This window comes from Ornithodoros turicata, chromosome 5 (assembly GCF_037126465.1).
Source record: "Ornithodoros turicata isolate Travis chromosome 5, ASM3712646v1, whole genome shotgun sequence".
Taxonomy (NCBI): Eukaryota; Metazoa; Arthropoda; class Arachnida; order Ixodida; family Argasidae; genus Ornithodoros; species Ornithodoros turicata.
In genome coordinates, this window is record NC_088205.1 from 56,536,953 (window position 1) to 56,552,033 (window position 15,081).

The 15,081-nt window shown below is 47.5% G+C and overlaps 1 protein-coding gene across 1 annotated transcript in view; it reads right to left on the minus strand.

Annotated features, from left to right (window-relative positions):
* The window catches only part of LOC135394483 (paired mesoderm homeobox protein 2A-like), a 101,865-nt gene that overhangs the window by 33,452 nt on the left and 53,332 nt on the right, over window positions 1-15,081 (minus strand). Inside the window, exon 3 of the mRNA XM_064625242.1 lies at window positions 12,586-12,791. Within this exon, the coding sequence (XP_064481312.1) occupies window positions 12,586-12,791 (206 nt within the window). The remainder of the gene's footprint in view (window positions 1-12,585; window positions 12,792-15,081) is intronic.

The following is a 15,081-nucleotide window of genomic DNA, read 5'->3' on the forward strand; positions in this document are numbered from 1 at the left end:
TTCGATAAAAGCGGATGGGACACGAAAAAGGTGACAGCCAGCTTCTGTATTGCGTGGCAATTAACACTGTACAGGAGACAAAACACAACAAACATTGCACCGAATGAAGCCGTTATCGCTTCTGATTTGGAGAGAGAGAGCGCGCGCCGTACGCCTATTTGTGGAAGTTAACATACAGTAAACCCTCGTTATAACGAAGTGAACAGGATCACAAAAAGATGTATATGAGAGGAATTCGATAAAAGCGGATGGGACACGAAAAAGGTGACAGCCAGCTTCTGTATTGCGTGGCAATTAACACTGTACAGGAGACAAAACACAACAAACATTGCACCGAATGAAGCCGTTATCGCTTCTGATTTGGAGAGAGAGAGCGCGCGCCGTACGCCTATTTGTGGAAGTTAACATACAGTAAACCCTCGTTATAACGAAGTGAACAGGATCACAAAAAGATGTATATGAGAGGAATTCGATAAAAGCGGATGGGACGCGAAAAAGGTGACAGCCAGCTTCTGTATTGCGTGGCAATTAACACTGTACAGGAGACAAAACACAACAAACATTGCACCGAATGAAGCCGTTATCGCTTCTGGTTTGGAGACAGAGGGAGCGGTGTACGCCTATTTGTGGAACTTAACATACAGTAAACCCTCGTTATAACGAAGTGAGCAGGATCACAAAAAGGTGTATATGAGAGGAATTCGATAAAAGCGGATGGGACACAAAAAAGGTGACAGCCAGCCTCGGTATTGCGTGGCAATTAACACTGTACAGGAGACAAAACACAACAAACATTGCACCGAATGAAGCCGTTATCACTTCTGATTTGGAGAGAGAGAGAGCGCGCGCCGTACGCCTATTTGTGGAAGTTAACATACAGTAAACCCTCGTTATAACGAAGTGAACAGGATCACAAAAAGATGTATATGAGAGGAATTCGATAAAAGCGGATGGGACACGAAAAAGGTGACAGCCAGCTTCTGTATTGCGTGGCAATTAACACTGTACAGGAGACAAAACACAACAAACATTGCACCGAATGAAGCCGTTATCGCTTCTGATTTGGAGAGAGAGAGCGCGCGCCGTACGCCTATTTGTGGAAGTTAACATACAGTAAACCCTCGTTATAACGAAGTGAACAGGATCACAATAAGGTGTACATGAGAGGAATTCGATAAAAGCGGATGGGAATCCAGAAAGGTGACAGCCAGCATAGGTACTGCGTATCAACACTGTGCAGGAGACTTAAAACAAACATTGCACCTAATGAAGCCGTTATCACTTCTGATTTGGAGAGAGAGCGCCGTACGCCTATTTGTGGAAATTAACATACAGTAAGCCCTCGTTATAACGAAGTGAACAGGATCACAAAAAAAGTGTATATGAGAGGAATTCGATAAAAGCGGATGTGACACGACAAAGGGACAGTAGCCTCGGTATTGCGTGGAAACACTGTACAGAAGACTTAAAACAAACATTGCGCCGAATGAAGCTGTTAGTTGCGAGATTAGCTCACACGTGGTGTACCGACGCGGGTTAAGGTCAACCTCCGTGGAGCGAATTTTTGGCAACGAAGTTCGCACGGCAGACTACCACACGCGTTCCGTCGCCAGTTGTTCGGCGGCACCAACACCATGGTAAGGTGAGCTAGAGTCACTAAATAAGCTGCGTAGATCATTTAGTAACTTTAGTGACTCCATAGGGCAGATCGCCGGGGGACGCTCGCATTTTTGGCGCCTCGCGCAGGTCGTTCGATGCGCGAGCGAAGTTCGCCGCCTTTTCGCTGTACATTCCCTCCATGGAGGTTGGCGTTTGCGTATTTTACCCAAGCGGACGCGAAGGAGCAATCTGTACACTCACGAGACGTCTGTGCAATGAACTCTGGCGAAGAAGTGTCCCTGCTGCGTCATTCCTGCTCAAGGTGGACCCCGTTTTTATATGCCGTCAGCGCTTCCTCGACCCATCATGTCGCTCACAGCAGGATATAGGATGCAGGATGCGTCTCAACGTGCCACGCAGCGGCCGACTACTGTACTCGGCAGGGTTTCTCCCCTCAACTGCGTTATGTGTGGTGTAGCGGAAGACGTGAACCACATACTCCAAGACTGCCCATGAGCAGTCTTGGAGTATGTGGTCTTGGTCTTGGAGTATGTGGTCTACTTGATGTATCCGGTACGTCGTATCCTTTTGTCATGGCTGGCCCGCCTGGATAATTGCTCATACTGCACCGAAAAGGTTCTTGGTTGCTGGCCTGGAAATCAGCTCATACCTGCCATACGTGCCCTTGTGCGATTCCTCGCTTCGACGCACCTCTTTCACACTCTATGACGCTCTTTGTTTGTTTTTCGTGCGTGGAGTTTTTCGCGCTTTCGCACGTGATTGAGTTAATTTTCCGCACTGGCGTCTGGGCAAGTGTGCGTCACCAAATGTATAGATTGGTATAGTTTTCCCTTTCTTCTTCTTTTTCTTCAATTCTTCTTTTCCTTCATTTGTTTTACGTATAATGAGCCCTAGACAGCACATACTGGAGTAGCCAGTCCCGAATAGGTCGGGGCTAACATCTTTTTTTTTCTTTTGCCAATCAATCAATCCACTTGACTCGAAGTCATTTTGTAAGCCTATAGGGGCACCTTCACAATTGCGAACACTGGCTCTCTGTGGCTACCAGTGGCTGTCCATGTGGCTCATGGAGCGCTCGTCTCCATGGATATACGGCCGCCGAAGCACTGTCGTGATTGGCGGACTCGTAATTATTACGTCACGTCATTAGGCGATCAGGCTTTGTTCCTATAGGTGGTCCTTCCGTTGGTCACTGTATTTAGTAAAGCTTTGTAGTGGCGTGCCAGAAAAATATTTCGGGAGGGGTTCTATATGGCGACTTTACATATGAGCGGAGTATTACACCCTCGTTGCCCTCTCCCAAATGCACTACCAAAGGTACCATTTCGGGGGGTTTGACAAGAAGAACCCCCCTCCCCCCTCTTTCCTGGCTACAGCCTCTCTGATATTTCTGTATTATGCGGCACAGGCACAGGTAACGTTTTGTTCTGCATGCACGCTGATCACGAAAGAGACGTGCGTTAAGTTTTGATGACCGCGGGACGTGCACACAAAAAAGCAACTGACCCACTGCCGCAAAATCTTGATACTCGAGTACAGCTACATCAGCTCTTTCTGCGGGGTCAATGTCTGGGTAAGCCGCACACTGCCAGGATATCTGGATTCCTTCATATATTGACGCGCGTGTATTGCTTGGGTAAAAAACTGTTTCTCCTTTTCAGGGTATTGTCGCATCCGGTTAATCTTCAGCAGACCTTCGACACAAGCTTCGTCTCGTTTAGTGAAATGAACGCAGTACAAACAGGGAGCGAGGAAGAAGAACGACACCAACATAGGCACTCATTTATTTGCTCATGTTTCATCTGTTGGCTAACATTGTTTTCTGTTTATAATACACAGACTGGGTGCGAGCTGGTCTCTACAATAAAACACCAGGAACGACACCAGGAACGACACGATTTAAAAGAGGAATATCATAGACAAGAGATTACCATTACCACGTGTATTCCGTAACATGCCAAGGGAAACAACGGGATCCCATACACGCGCCATTTCTTTTCATGGCACAGTTAATGCCAACACGAGCACAAAGGAGCTCACATCACGGGCTCATTCATGCGTATAGCTACGAAAAAAGAAAAGAAAAGAAGACACGAAAGGAGAGATAGAAAAAAAAAAGCTTATTGGGAATAACAATAAAAGCTGAAAGCAGCAGGTGAATACATTTTCGCAGATGCGATTACCCAGTCACGGATATTATTTCGAATCTTCCCCCTTCTTTTTTTAATTCCAGCAAGCGAGACATACTCGTCACATCTGCCACCTGCGGCGATGACAAAATCCGAGCTAAACCACACACGCGGAGACGAACCCGCAAAACCAGCGCGGGGGAACGCATTATACGACTTACTTAGGGATGGTTAAGCGGCGCTGCGGATGAAGCTCTTCTCCGCCCCTCGCACGTCCCCGGTCGCCTGTATGAGCCGCGCATGTGTTAATCTTTCACAAAACGGGCCACATATGTCACGGTTACGCGACAAAAAGTTCTCCCCGCTCCATCAAAGTACAAAGAACGGTATACACTGTATATAAATATACGGAGAAAGGGAGAAGTCCGGTTAATCATTGTTTTATGAACTTCCCCCGTTTTCAATGTTTGGCGGGCAGGAACGCACTCGTGACACTGTTTGTGCTCTACTCTATGCTTCGTCCCGGCTATAATCTCTATTGAGGACTCCGACACATCTGGCACCGCGTATGCGAAGGACGACGGAAAGCGGGGCTGGAACGCGTTTTGCAAAGCGGCCGATGCAGCTGACCGAACGGGGACGGTGATGACCTGCGGAGCGAGAAGGCGGGCGATCCTAATCGGTATCGTCATCAATCGTGCAGTGTGAGTTCCCCGTGCAAATAGATCGTCCCTGTCTCCTATAACGGTGCATAAAAGGTACGCGGTCTCGCGGAGATTCCCTGCGGAGAACGTCTTCTTGATGGGCCAGTTTCCCGTATAGCTTTGATTTATATGCGCCGATTGTAAGTGTAGATTCTCCTGCTCGATATAGTCCCAGTTAGAACGAAAGTTACCTTATTATGGCGACGTGCGGGTAAATCAGTAAATCAGAGGGATCATGACAAACAGATGCGTACGACGACCGTTACAGTTAGAGAGATTTTTGTACAAGGGAGAAGGCATATAATTTCGTGCATTGATGCAGGTAATACATTTTGTTGTGTATATAGCAGATATGGTCTTATGGAACATGCGGTTTCTTTGTGCCAGAACAAAAACACGGTCTGCCATTCCAGCTATCCTCTTTTTCATATACTAAGAGAAATATTATGGGGAAAAAAGAGGGAAGAAGGAGGGGAAAAAGCCACTGACTAAACGAAACGCGCCCCATATGCACGGCGCTGGGGAAAGAACTTGGTGCTATCGCGGGCCGATTTCCTGCATGTCATTCACATCGGGAGCTCCGTTGTTCTGCTGGGCTCAAGCTCTCTGAAAATGATACTGATGTTGTACCACCTGCAGAATAGAAAGATATGCTCTCTCCTCGTCTAACCTACACTCTTAGAAATGAACTTCACAGCATAGCATGCTCCTAGCCAACCATCACTCGAATGACGTACACTCTTAAAAATCAACTTCACCTCATAGCACGCTCCTAGCCAACCATAATCTCGAATGCTATCGTTATCTGCCCTGATTGTCTATCCCGTTGAAAACGGGAGAGTACGCCTTTTTTGTGATACTTATGCTGTTCATACACTCTTAAAAATGAACTTCACCGCATAGCACGCTCCTAGCCAACCATAATCTCGAGTGATATCGTTATTTGCCCGGATTTGTTGAAAACGGGAGGCGTACGCTTTTTCTGTGACAATTATGAACAGCATAAGTGTCACAAAAAAGGCGTACGCCTCCCGTTTTCAACAAATCAAGGCAGATAACAATATCATTCGAGATTATGGTTGGCTAGGAGCGTGCTATGCGGTGAAGTTCATTTTTAAGATTGCAGGGTAAGCTATATGTACAGGAGAACGTTGCTTTGCTTCTTGTTGCGTGACGCCTGTGAACCATATTGATTTCTAGTCACTCGGTGACACAGAATGCCCAATGGATGCTTTGTAGTATAGGCTTTGAGCAGTACGTGTATTGAGCAGCATTCACTTTATGTTTTCTGCGCGCTGCATCATTCGCATATGTTTCATTGGAACAGTATGTCGTGGCCAGCAGGAGCTAGGCAGCAATGGGCTATCATGAGATTTATGGAATTACTGGAATGAGGGCGACGGCATGTGCGCAACAAACACTCACCCCGTTCAACAACTTGTGGAAAGGTAGCGCTTCTGGCACAAAACTTTGAATACTTTTTGTTGTTACTAACCTACCTAGGTTAACGCGCGCATTTCTGTATATTTTTATTTTGTTTATCGTTGTGTTCTTTGTTTGTGGTTACGTTTATTTCCGTACGCCACAATTCGCCGCGAAACTTTCTTGTGGTTGGTGACTATGAAGTAGGGGTTGCAACAACTCTAGCAGTACCAGTGTCCAAACGTAGCCCAGGCACAGAGCCCGCACAGACCAAGCATAGGCACCAGAACTTCTTGTGTCGGCAGATGGCCCCACACGCGCCACAATCAGAAGTCCCCTTGTAGGAGGCCACGTGCTGTTCTTGGGCACGCGCCACGCGGACCCCCCTTCGGACACGTGCCGCTTTGTCCAATGCGGTTGCTCTTCTGCGAAAGCCCGAAATTTGTCGGACACGTGTTTTGTCGTGCGCCATCACCAGGTTTGATTAATGGGCAGGGCTCAGACATGTGACGTGCCAGCGACCAATTGTGTTAGCATTTAACGGAGGTTTAAGTGGACTTTGGTGACTGCATCTGCCGCTTCTGTGCTTGTTTGCAGGGAAACTCCAAAGACAGAATATTTAAACTGATCGACATATACCCACCAGGGCGTGAGTACATAGTGATACGATGCGTGCTGTGCAAGTGGACATCTCTCATATACCCTTATCGCGTCTGTTGTGTGCAAACCCGCCATGTGTTCCGTCTCTATATGTACATCAAAGACATTAGTTGGTTGAGTATTTCGCTTGTGCTTGTTGGAGGACGAAGCTGTCACACTCGCCGTTTGATTAGCGTTTATTGAATCATTATCATCATTAGCATTATTATTACCATTTAGCATTAGCATTTATGAAAAGAGAGGCAAGGCATGAACTACTTAACTGCCATAATTTGCGCAGTTGTTACAGAGTTTTGAAAAAAATTGAAATTGAAGACTTGTCGAGTATTGTCAAAAGCCCGTGTGCTGCAAAACCCGGGCTTACACACAGTATGCAGAGTTTGTCTTAAAATGGTCCGGGGGTGAGCGCAGTGGAAACAGGATGCAAAATGCACAATGATGATGATGATGAAGAAGAAGCGAAGTGATAGAGTTGCGCTGTGCCAAGGTAAGCCATTAACGTCGCTCATGATAACCCGGTGATTTGTCCATGCTTCGTGTGAGCGGTAGCATCACAGCCTGGCGTCTTAACCACACTCTAAAACAGAACTTCACCGCATAGCACGTAGTGCGCCAGTCATTAACGTGAACGATACGGTTATCTGTTTTGATGCGAGGAGAGAGGGAGGCGTACGCCTTTTTGTGGCAATTACCATATATCCAAATTGCCACAAAAAGGCGTACGCCCCCTCTCTCCTCGAATCAGATAACCCTATCATTCGTGGCAATGGTTGGCACACAGCGTGCTATGCGGTGAAGCTCTGTTTTTAGAGTGTGGTTAAGACGCCAGGCTGTGATGCTACCGCTCACACGAAGCATGGACAAATCACCGGGTTATCATGAGCGACGTTAACGCAACCGAACAGACAAAATCGAACACGTACTGATGGATGAACTGATACCAGCAGTTGCGACTGCACAGTGCAAGGTGCAATAACACGCGAAGACAGCTATATATACACTCTAAAAACAGAGCTTCACCGCATAGCACGCTGTGCGCCAACGATTACAACGGATGACAGGGATATGACTTCTGATTCAAAGAACGGGGGGTGGGGGCATATTTTGTGGCAATCTGGATATATGATAATTGTCACAAAAAGGGCTTACGCCCCCCTCTCGGTTCGAATCAGAAGTGATTTGGTCAGAAGCGACCACACAACCATTCGTGGCAATGGTTGGCGCACGGCGGGCTATGCGGTGAAGTTCTGTTTTGAGAGTGTACGTCCGTACTGCATGTGTACGTCATGGCCAACAGTAGACCCTACACTCTTAAAAATGAACTTCACCACATAGCACGCTCCCAGCCAACCATCATCTCGAGTGACATCGTTCTCTCCCCTGATTTGTTGAAAACGGGAGGCGTACGCCTTTTTGTGACACTTATGTAGAAATGTTAATTGTCACAAAAAGGCGGACGCCTCCCGTTTTCAACAAATCAGGGGAGAGAACGATGTCACTCGAGATGATGGTTGGCTGGGAGCGTGCTATGTGGTGAAGTTCATTTTTAAGAGTGTACATCTCTTAAAACAGAACTTCAACACTTAGCGCGCTCTTAGTCAACCACCAACCCTAATGACATTGTGTTCTTTTCCGATTTATTGAAAACGGGAAGCTTACGTCTTTTTCGAGGCAGTTGTGCAGTTATCGTCACTAATCGTCATAAGAAGGCGCACGCCCTGCGCTTTCCGCAAATCAGCAGCGATAAGGCTATCATTCTGCGCAAGGGTTGTCCTTGGTCGTGTTGTGTGGTGAGGCCCTTGTAAACAAACAACAACTTTATTTTGAGATGGAGAGTGGGGAGGTTCATCGCCAGAGGCGATACTCTACCCCATTGCTGGTGCGGATGTGGAAATAAAATAATGAGCCCCTTCACCGAAGTCCGATGGTGTCCAGAAATGTCAAAAGAACTTTGAGCGCAGATCGTTGCTGGGCTGGATTGGGCCAGGAACCAAGCAATTTCGATATGGAGAAGGGGCGAGAGTCCAGCTGACTAAGAGACTCGGAGAGTGCGGTCCGGGAATGTTGCTAGTGGGGACAATGAAGAAGAATGTGCTCCAGATCCTCAAGAGCACCACAGTGGCACAGAGCACAGAGCACAGCAGGTGGGAGAGTCAACTTGTCTCAAGCGGTAACGCCACTGAGCTGTAAAGGCCACATCGAGGCGCATTCGGTGGATTAATGCAACATCTTGACGAGAGGCGTTTCGCGGCATGCGGAAAGCGAGCGTTGGATCAACTCTGCTCAACATAGATGGGGGGAGAATGTCGGTTGTCCATTGGCGGGAAGCCAGTGGTGTCACGAGGCGTCGCAGAATGGAACGGCGGTCTCCTCTCAGCAGAGCAATACTGGTCCATGTCCGATACGAGAGTGCTGCTTCAGCGGCGCTGTCGGCCTGCTCGTTCCCCACGACACCACAATGGGCTGGAACCCACTGGAGAACAATAGCCTTTGGCCTGCTGCGTAGACAGTGTGGTAAGCCATTAACACATCTGTGACTAGGAGTGCGGATGGGCCTCGTATGCCGGAATTTTCAATAGCTTGAAGTGCAGATTTGGAGTCTGTGAAGACCGACCATTCCCGCGGGGTAAAATCAGCGATGTGTTGTAGAAAGAAAAGGATGGCATAGAGTTCCGCAGCTGTTGAGAGGTCCTTGTATTCTTGTGTCTTCTTCTTGTCTTGTATGTCCTCACATATGCTAGCGCAAGTGTACCAGCATGTATATCAGACCGTCTTCTATTCTTGATGCCAATAAAAGTGCTCCCACATCAGGCCTGTCACCCGTTCTGTGTACCCTATATAGGGACCTCAACAGATGGCGCACGCGTCGCTGTGTACGTTTCCATTGAGAAACTGTGGCGTTGTGACGGCGAATGATGCTTTAATAACCAGACCGTGTCGCCGACCGATGTCAGTTATAGCCCAACGCTTGTACCCACCCCTCCACCGTTCCCCTTTATCCTGCTGTGTCGCGTAGAATGGAAAAGAGAGCATCAAACATTGTCCGCGTCACGGAGCACTCTCCTTGATTGGAGAGACCCTCGTTGGTCACGTGGGCCTTGTCTCTGGCGCCTCATTTGTTGCGTTATTACCGCCGCTTTATCTTCTCCTTCTTGTTGTGCGCAAGCCCTTCATGGCTTGTTTCGCTGGAAAGGGTGTCCGATACCATGGGATGGGATGGGAAGAAAGGATGATGGTCACTTTGGAGCAGTTTGGAGAAAAGAAAGCCCCGCTCCAACATTACTAAATGTTAGCATTGGGTGGTCGAAAATGACGCCAGTACCCCGGCAAACTCCGAAGGTTGTGCAGTTAAAGGGACAGGATATCGTCTGATGAGATAGCCTTACTTGGGCGTGGACATTTCGTTTAGGTTAGCCATTATAAATACGCTAAAAAAAATACTGTCCAAATTTTTGTCTACCTGCAGTTTCTAGCACGCACCGAAGACCCAGCACATAACGCGTGCAGCGCACCTGGCGGATGGCGCCGTTCGTAAGTAGTTTGTGCAATGCCACCAGCTTACTATTGGCGGCTAAGATGGGAGGATGAACTACCGTATGTATAGTTGAACTGCTCGTTCTGGTTCATCCAAACATTTGTTTTCAGCCACCACATGATTTGCTTCTGTTTAGAAAGGGGAGTTGGAAACCACAAAGGTGACGGCGGTGTGACGAATTCAATCTCTCCCAAATATTTTTTTCGTAAACATCAAACACCAAAGGTGCGCCATATACGCAACAAGCACGCACAAAGTGCCCACCGTAGCGCGTACTGCAGGCCGTGCGATGATGCCATCCGTGCGCACACGCATAAAGGCGATCCCTTTAAAAAAATGAAAACTGAACATCAGTCGTGCTCCCCAGCCTGGAAGTAAGGCGGGGCTAGTGGTCATGGAGTGCGATGACGACGAGCTCGCGATCTGACAGCGAGGGCTGGCCACATAATTGCTTCCTCATCCAGCGGAGAAGAGAGAGGCTCTCCCCCACTTCAGTTTGTGCGCGCATTGTGCTTTTCGTGGGGAGCAGGGGTTACAGAAGGGAAGTGATTTCTGCACCTGCGACGGCTGGGGTTAATGATCCATGTGGTCGATGGGGGTATAGTTAAGCGGGTGGATCATGTTTGAGATATTAGATGGCAGCTCGAGTGGATCGCCCTTGTGTTAGGACGGTGATTATGGCGACTGAATTAAATCAGCAGCAGCATTACGGTTATCACTTCCGTTGGGGTTTTTAGGAATGTACCGCAGACCTGTCGTTGTTTGACAACTGTCTCAAGGCACAAAAGGCATTGTTTTCTGCGCGTTGATAGCATGCACTAGACGCACTATGAGCTTCTATATGTATGCCTTCGTATCGTCAACGTATTGTCGCCAAATAGACCACTACCTTATAATGTAACCACGAAGTCTTATACTCTTGAGACGCTGAATCGAAGCTGTGTGACTTTATGCATTGCAACCACGGATCGGAACCGTTATTTTTTCCGGTTCGGTTGGGGTTCGGGTTCAGGGATATTGGTTCGGTTCGGGTTCAGCTCCGCAGCAGCGCAAAATATCGGTTCGAACCGGTTCAGGAAAGTGAATTTTGAGCAGATTGCCATGGGCTAAAAGCAAATGCACATCCTTTCGATTCTCAAATAACAATATGCCGTAATTTCACGTGTATTAGCCGCGGCTTATGCGCGATTTTTTTTTTCTAACGGGCGCTCTGCGCCTTATTCACAGGTGCGGCATATCTGATCACTATTTTTCCTATGTAGTTTCCCCATGCACCGATTTTAACGAAAGAACCGACAGTGTCTCTGGGACAGCACCGCCCTGCCGATGCACGAACAGTACGTAGCAGTGGCGCCTCCACATTCGAGTAGATTGACCTTCCTGGTGTCTCCTGGAGTACCACTGACCCAGCGATCCATGAAAAACATGCAACAAGGGCACAATCCGATCCGGGTAGAACACTAGAACTGAACCGCTTCGCCCTTCTTGTACACCATGCCGACTCCGGAGTACGGACCACAGGGTTTATGACCTTCTCTATTGGTCTCCCTTATAGCACAGATCAGTCGCGTCGTATTGTCCGCGGCTTATCTGCGAGTGCGGCTTATCTGCCAGAAAATTTTTAAAACGTTCCTAAAAACGGATCCTGCGGCTTATCTGCGGTGCGGCTTATACGCGTGAAATTACGGTACTTTTTTTGCTGTTGTTTCCGACACAACAGTGGTTCCCCTCAACACTGTGTTACAGATCTACATTTCAGGTGCAACGTTACGGTACTATATGTTCACTCACCGTATACACCCTGTTACGACTTCCTCAGGGTCTGGCCGTTGTTTACACAGCGCAAAATGAAAACGTGGGGTTGCTGGAATACAAAATCCGCGTACAAGGTGGTGGTGGTGGTGATGACGGAAGGAAGCCTACAGCTGCCAAAAGGAAGGCCTAACACAACTGAATGAACGCAATAGCTGCAAGGAGGAAATACCTAGCACACTTGGGTTGCAGTTTTGTTTTCGTCGCTTTCGTGTTTGTTTGGCAACGCGGCTCAATCCACCGTGTAAATCGTACTTCCGATCTCTCACAACGCACATTACATCTGAACCGTTTCGCGAACTGGTAACTGCCTAAATTTATTTCGGTTCAGTTCCGGTTCGGTTCAACGCGAGAAAAATAATATTTTGGTTCGGTTTAGTTCCGGTTCCGATCCCTGATTGCGTCATTGTTTCATGGGGAGGTGCCGAAGAATGCACGGGCTAAATATCGTTCGCAAGTAGCAACGAACAAACTTGCGGTCGTACTTTGAAGTCGATGACTCATTAAACTGACGGGAATTCAGAAAGGCACTTTGGGAACCGCGACCATTATCACGTACTCGTGTATCCAGACTGACACGACAAAGTTTCCTGCGATACTGGTTGCCTGTATGATATTCGCCACAACACTCTTCCATTCGCTTTTCATTCTTGCGCGATTGCATAATGCGTGATAACGACAGGAACGAGAAAATGTCACTTACTTGAACTCTGGCCTCCGTGAGATCCGTTTTCATAGCTATTTCCTCCCTAGTGTAGATGTCAGGGTAATGTGTCTCCTGAAATGCCCTTTCCAGCTCTTTGAGTTGCGCCGAAGTGAAAGTGGTTCGAATCCGCCGCTGCTTCCTCTTCTCTGTGAGAACACCTTCGGGGGTTCCTGCCGTTGTGTACACTTTGTAGGGAAGGGCACCTGGAAAGCAACGTAGTGCTTGCTTACAAAACGTTCCCAAAGCAGCAAACATGAATAACAACAACTTTATTTGAATGATGATCAGTGGGGAGTTTCATCGCAACACGACGAAACATGAACACTGTAACGCAATAAGCGTACTCGCAGCACAAACATTGAGATCGGGTTTATGTTTGTCTGTTATCGTCCCTACCTCGTCTCGGGTTCTCAAGTCATGGATGCTATTTGTGGCAGGGCACAAGGCTTCCGGTTCCAATATAGGAGGATCGCTTATTAAAGGGACAGTCGCGTCCTTTCCAATCGATTTCGAAACTATGGTATCATTTTATTCGTCCTGGAGCATTGACCACGGTGACGTCAGCTGACGTCACGCCGCCGGAGCTTCTGCGGCCGCGGAAGCAGCGCTCATTTTTACAGTCCCTTTAACATCTACGCACTATTCGGACGAAAAAAATTTGCCAAGTATAGATTGTCGGCCGATGTCGAACATCGGCCGACGGGTTTCATTAGGGGGAGGGGGGGTATATGTTTATTAAGAAAAAAAAAGAAAGGAAAGGTTAGCCAGGTTTCATATGGGTTTCGTATGGGCGGTATGGGTTTCACATATGGGTTTCTGGATGCGACCGTCCCTTTAAAGGACCAGCATATTCTAATTTGTAACCAAAGCTATACCTTGCGAACATGAATGAAAACGTATAGTCCATAGTAAAGAAAGAACCTTTTCAAGTAGTTATGCATGTCGCTTGGTTAAGTTCTTTTGTAATCAACAGCTGTATATGTAAGCACAGCTCTTTGCTAAATCTATAATACGGGATTCCATCGAGGGGCCTTAATTACAGGTACGTTGTACATTTGGGCTAGCTGAGAGGGAAAAAGAAAAGCACGGAGTGCTTATTCTGGGGTCAGGAGTGTCTTCTCCGGGACATGTGGTGTGGGAAAACAACACATAAAAAGAAACGAGACAGAAGAGTTATCCTGGCTAAAACACTGAAGGAGGAACACAGACTAAGTAAGGGACAAACAGTTGAAGAGGTCAAGACCTCTACAGGGAACGAGGACACCTAAGAGCAGCGTGAGCTAATCTCACGACATCGTCGAAGGAGTAAAAGACTATATAGTTGAGCTGCTGTGTTGTGTTTTCTATCTGTTTTTGCCCCGCTCAGGTTTGCAGTTACGGAGTAAATGACAAATACGGCGTATCTCATGCCAACAATAAGAATGAAAAATTTAAAGGAGCGATGAGGTGATATTTAACGTGGTTACGTGGTAACGTGGCTCGAAACCCTGTCTCATTCGTCAAGCTGTCCATTAGGGAGCCACCATGCAAAATATTTTCGCGGTGTATTATAACCGCGCAATCAAAATTACAGAAACAGTCGGAGAATGCAGCCGCGGACGGCCAAACACGATCCTCGCGTGACTTAGAAAGGTTCCCGTGCCTCTTTCCTTGTTTCTTCTCTTCTCAGCTTACGTGCCGCTTGTACCCGCTTGAGCTGCGTCGCCGGCGAGCTGGCGAGGTGCAGGCGAGGCGGCGCGAGCTGCGCCGCTTAATGACATCGTTCTGTCCCCTGATTGGTTGAAAACGGGAGGCGTGCGCCTTTTTGGAACACTTATGCAGTTCCAAAAAGGCATCGTTATCCTTATCCTTCATCTTCCTATAGTAGCGGATATAGTCGAAACGAGAGATCGGTGGTCCTCTATGGACAATATCGTAGTGTGGGATATGGTGAGCGTGTAGTGCTGTCCCGTCTGCCTTCTCACTGCCAGGAAGGCTTTGGCCCGGCATGCGTTGCGCCGACAGTGAATGGCGTTCGCTATCGAAACATAACTGAGTTTTGGTGGCCTTGATTGCGCGGTTACCGCGATCTATGGAGACCACTTTCGCACCAACAAACCAACAATAATGCCTGAACTCGAGGAAGGAATTCGACGCACCGTTGACGAAATTGAGCAGCGATATCGCGACACTATAGTAAAAAAAATCGTCAAAAGCGCAGTTGTGTGCTATCAGAGTTGCTAAGGACATCCACCGATTACCGTTCAATTTTGGGCGCAATGTGTAAATGTTTACACTTTTTCCTCAAATAGAAAGCATAAGCATTTTTTGAACAAATAATGTTTTTCAAAAATCGAAATCTTGCGCCCTTATTGCGATCTCCAGTGTAAGAAGGAGTATAAGTAATAGGTAGAAAATAATGTCCAGTTTCTTCAATCGGAAACGTACTTGTAAGACAACGAAAATATTTCAATCGAACGTGTCGAAACGAAGAAAACTCATTTTCGAAGATCA